At 39.0% G+C, this 4,849-nt stretch overlaps 1 protein-coding gene across 1 annotated transcript in view; it reads right to left on the reverse strand.

Moving 5' to 3' along the window:
* Positions 1-438: 438 nt before the first annotated feature.
* LOC122083528 (protein ALTERED PHOSPHATE STARVATION RESPONSE 1) overlaps positions 439-4,849 on the reverse strand; it is a 12,133-nt gene continuing 7,722 nt past the window's right edge. The window contains exons 3-4 of the mRNA XM_042651363.1: positions 4,018-4,241; positions 439-2,363 (exon numbers count right to left, since the gene is read on the reverse strand). Of these exons, the coding sequence (XP_042507297.1) occupies positions 1,631-2,363; positions 4,018-4,241 (957 nt within the window). The 3' untranslated portion in view covers positions 439-1,630. The remainder of the gene's footprint in view (positions 2,364-4,017; positions 4,242-4,849) is intronic.

A 4,849-nucleotide genomic window follows, 5' to 3' on the forward strand; every position in this document is an offset into this window, starting at 1 on the left:
AGGACCCCCACTGCCCTCCTTTCCCAATTTTCAATGATTAAAGAGAATCCTTGGAGTAATCAATCCCCACTGTTTTCCCTATACAGTATACACCTCTGAAATCTTTAAGACCCCATTTCTTTATTACCAGGAAATCAAAACTATTGATCCAGTTAAACTATTTAAATTCGACGATTAGATCAAACAGTGATGAACACATCTCATATATCCAGAAAGGCACACCTATTCCATGTAAAACTTAAATGAAGATTTGGGCTTTAAAACAAGGAGACGAGGACAAGTACGGAGTTCAGATTGAAGGAAATTGCAAGAAAGTTTCAGTTCAGCATAACTGGTTCCACAGAAGACACCTACCTACCTACCTTCCTCTATATCCAAAACACACACACACACACACACACACACACAGTGACACAGGCAAATGTGCATCCTATGATATGAGACCATCCATCTTGCCAATTTCATTACTAAGATCTTCTCTTTCCAAGTAATTCAATTCTGTTCATCATCACATTCTTGTAGCCAATGGATATAAACATGCTTAACTTCCAATAATATTCACTGTACAAATATAAATTATGTGAATTCAAAAGCCAAGATGTCTGTTATAATACAAGAATTGCCATCAGGGCATATCCCCATTGACTTGCGTCAGACAAACTGCCCCGAAGCATGAACCAAGCTCATTTTAGCCAAGCCCCACTACTTGCGGGAACACACTATACATTGATCGGAATGGCAATGACATAGGAAGTTTTAGCTCCATTCTGTCAACTTCAATGCTTGCCATTAGTGTAAGTGTCCTTCCACTTCTGTCACTGCAAAATCCCCGTCTCATCATTGGCAACTACAGCCATGAATTAAGGAAAGTCCTTGATTAGGCTGCAAGTTTTTTGCCATTTCTCCAAGAATTGGAATGCAACCCACTGATATCTTCTAATGGGCAAGTCAAATTAGTGTCATCCTGCACTCAATCCCTGATTAAGACAAGAGATCCACAATACCAAGGTTTCAACAATTAACCAATCAACTGGAATCCTCCCAACTTACTCTCTTCCAGTTACTTGAGTCATGTAGCAGCCTTAACAGCAAATAGTTGCATCTGTGTCAAAACAGGCAGGTGTGCTTGGTGAAACACTGGCAACTCAAAAATTCCACGGTATCCAACATATAACTTTGTAGAGATTCAAAATATCATTTCACTCCACTTTCCATAACCTTCACCACAGTAAGATCATGTTGGGGGCCACCACAAGCAGGCATGACACATTCCATTGCTTAATCAGTGATGGAATGGAACATGACTTTTCCTGTGAATTTTTCAACCCTAAATGGATTCACGTTTCATCCTCAAAAATTCATGAAGAATCTTTGAAGTTCAGCAACCCCACCCTTACTCTCTTTATCATGAACACAAGTCAACCACTGCCTCAGATTTACTTGAACTGATCAAGGATAAAGTTTGAAATCAACCGCATGTGAAAAGACTCCCAACAATCAACGAACATCAGAAGCCTGCTCCAGCCATCTCAGAAACCCTTTTGACATTCTTCAGGAAGAATTAATCAAGGAATCCAGGAAATCAGATACCATTGCAGAGGGATGGCAATAATCCTCTCCCAAGTAATGCCTATGGAACTTTAGCATTTTCTCGTGCAATCCTGCATTCTTCAATACGTACACGAAGATCCTCATAGGCTCGCACAGAATTGGCAGTGAACTTCTCCATGGCATCAAAGATCTGTTTCAGACCAGACTGCAAACTACTAATATTGCTCATGTTACTCTGACGCACAATATGCTCAGGCGCAAGGACAACAGTGCCCTGCCTGGAAACCATAACTATTTTCTTATCTAGAGCCTGCATCTCCTTCTGCATCTTCTGCTCTTCCCTCTCCAAGGACTTAACCTTACTCTCCATATCTCCAGTTGTCATCATCTTCCGGCACAGATCTATATTATGCCTCAAGCCCAGTGCAAAAGCCAGCATGGCATCAACTACCTCCTTCTCTGAAATTCTCTCCATGGCTTGTGACCATTGGTTACAAATCACAAAAACAGGAGGTGCACCTATCCTACCTGGAGAAAAGGGAACTATTCCATCAGGTGTTTCTTCTGGTTCATAAAAAATACATTTCAGAAGCCAGCAGTTCAAGGCTGTGATATAGCCCTTCTGGGCACCAATCCAGTTACAGAAACTAGAAATCCAATTAAGAACTTCATGTTCAAGCTGCATCGCAGCTTCAAGATGAGCAATGCCAAACTTTCTACTAGATACAATGGCATCTAAATTTTTTGCTTCTGTTATAGCTTGGCACTGAATCCGATGGCATTCAAGCATAAGTTTCCACATTCTAACTAACCTGAAACATAAAAGAAGATACGGATTACTTTCAAAAGTTCAATGTACAAACATCAGCCGAGAAGGAAATAAAAAATACATAAAAGGATGCAAACTATAACCATCTTCTAAGCCCCTATCTTCTTAAAACAATTGTCATCATCATCATTTACATTATTCAAGCTATCTGGTTCTTCACCAAGAATAAATCAGGTAAGCTTTAACTCATTTTTCTTTTTCAAGGTGGAATGCTTAAAAGGTCCAGAAGAAATAACATATTTACAAGGTTAAACATGTATGTGTGGGACACAGTATGAAGGGGGAAAAGCTTATTCATTCAGTGCCTGCGGTGAGGCGCAACCCGCAACAAGCGAAGGGGGAAAGCTTGATTGCTGTAGCCCTATTTTAGGAGACTAGGCTTGGTAAAGTAAACTATTTAAATAGGCTCGCTGATTCACTCATCAGAAGAGTACACACTTCTACCAACATATGTAGAAAGGCCTGCATTTTCTTATACAACTTTACAGGGATATGACCGCAAAATTTTCTAAATAAATAAATAACTTTAAACAATAAAAAGAAATTAATCCAAATCCAAAAGGTTGTCCAACATATATAATTGGAAAAGGAGAAACACATTCCTCACACAAAATCAGGTCTATCAAAAAAATTTGTTATAGCAAATAATGGACCACTGGTTCATCCAAAGACTCGTGGTAAAAGGAAACAGGAAAGGTTCTCAAAGATAAGAAGTGATGTGCTGATCAAACCAAAAGAACATACAATCATTCACCTAGCAACTCCCTGCTAAGAAAAAATGAATATCCACCTTTCCAGCCTAAGGTTGCCTTTTAGACTTCCATCTAAGTGTTCAACTGGAAGGGGTAAGCACATAATAGACTAATCCTTACTCCCAACTATAAGCTACCAATATTTAAGTGACTAGCACAATTGTACAACTGAGAATCTTAGAAAAATGTCCTCTCCACCACATCAAGAAGAAGCGCCATAGATTTCCAATAAACTGCCCTTGTTACGTAGTAATTTTTAACAGAAACACAATTATTTTCTAATCTTCTAAGTGTACATCGCATAATATTACCAAACAAAAAGCCAGTGAATACAAGCCCTGTCCTGGAAACATCTATGCCACATTGATAGGCTTGCCACTGAAAAGAGTTAAGACACATTACCAACACATTTTATATAGTCTACGAGGTGTTACAGTGTCCAACCCTGAACAACCTACTTAATATCCCTAACAGATCAAATTCGTTTTAGGAAAGGGTTCTCTCCATGGTGAAGGCTTTATTCCATGTGACAGCTCAATTGGCATTCAAGCTCAGTTGGACATGTCCAACGACTTCACCCCAGTGAGGTGGGATTTGATGCCAAGACTTAGTTACAACCAGCCGAGGTCCTTACCAGCTGCTGTGCGGCTGTGCTCCGTAAAAAGAACCAAATGTAATAATGCTAAAGAAAAAGCTCACCTTATCACAGTGACAAAGGTTTCAAAAGAGGCTATCTACTGAACTCTATCAAATTAAAAAAACAAATGACAATAAAAAAAAAAAAAAAAGAGGATCTCTATATTATAAAGCAATATCTCTGGAGTCTCACCAGAAAAGAGAGAGAGAGAGAGAGAGGGTTCGTTAAGACACCCAAAATTCACATACCCATGAATTAATTCATTAATCTGAGGCCACAACTCTTCATCCCTCAACTTATTTATCGTGACTGATATCTTATCAACAACCTGAATTGCAATTCTTATTTTGGTAGATAAAGTCCTGACTAGTGTTTGTGTGGAGTCAACTTTGTGAGCCTCAGCACCCTTCTCATCCAATCTCTTGAGTCGCTGGCGCTTCCTATCATGTAATACCCGCATTTTTTCCTCAGCCTGTAGAAGCAAAAGTTGGAAGTGCATTAGCAAATGATTTAACAATCTTAAGCAGTGAACCAGATATGTGAAGAGACGAAGAAAACTATTATAGCGCCAGACTACAAACTTGGATGGTCTCAACAAATCAACCTTGATGCACTTTGGAAACATATAGTGGAAGCCTTGCGAAACGGCTTTAAAACCGTTGAAGTTGACATAATCAACTGATAAAAATTTTAAAAGAAAAAGGCAGAAAAGCAAGTACTCCTGATGTTGTATCAATTCCAGCCAATGAGCACATGAAAAGAACGAATACAAGATAGCTATTCGCATGGTAAAGACAGGTTAAAAAACAATCGAGACAGTTAAAGTTGTAACCACATCTAATCACATTCCTCTGGGCAGTAAGAAAGATTAGAGCGGCAATGAAACACTCCAATCCAATCAATCTCCTTTTCAGTTTAGAAATTCAGTCCCTAACCGAGTATCTAGACTTCTCTCTTTGACATGCAAAATCAAGTAGATTTGACGTCTACTCCAAAATTTTCTAATGTAAGGAATTTATAATTTTAAATGGTTCATGGAGATAATTAAATGGTGGTGGAGGTGACACCCCCCCCCCCCCA

Source organism: Macadamia integrifolia, chromosome 7 (genome assembly GCF_013358625.1).
Source record: "Macadamia integrifolia cultivar HAES 741 chromosome 7, SCU_Mint_v3, whole genome shotgun sequence".
Lineage (NCBI taxonomy): Eukaryota > Viridiplantae > Streptophyta > Magnoliopsida > Proteales > Proteaceae > Macadamia > Macadamia integrifolia.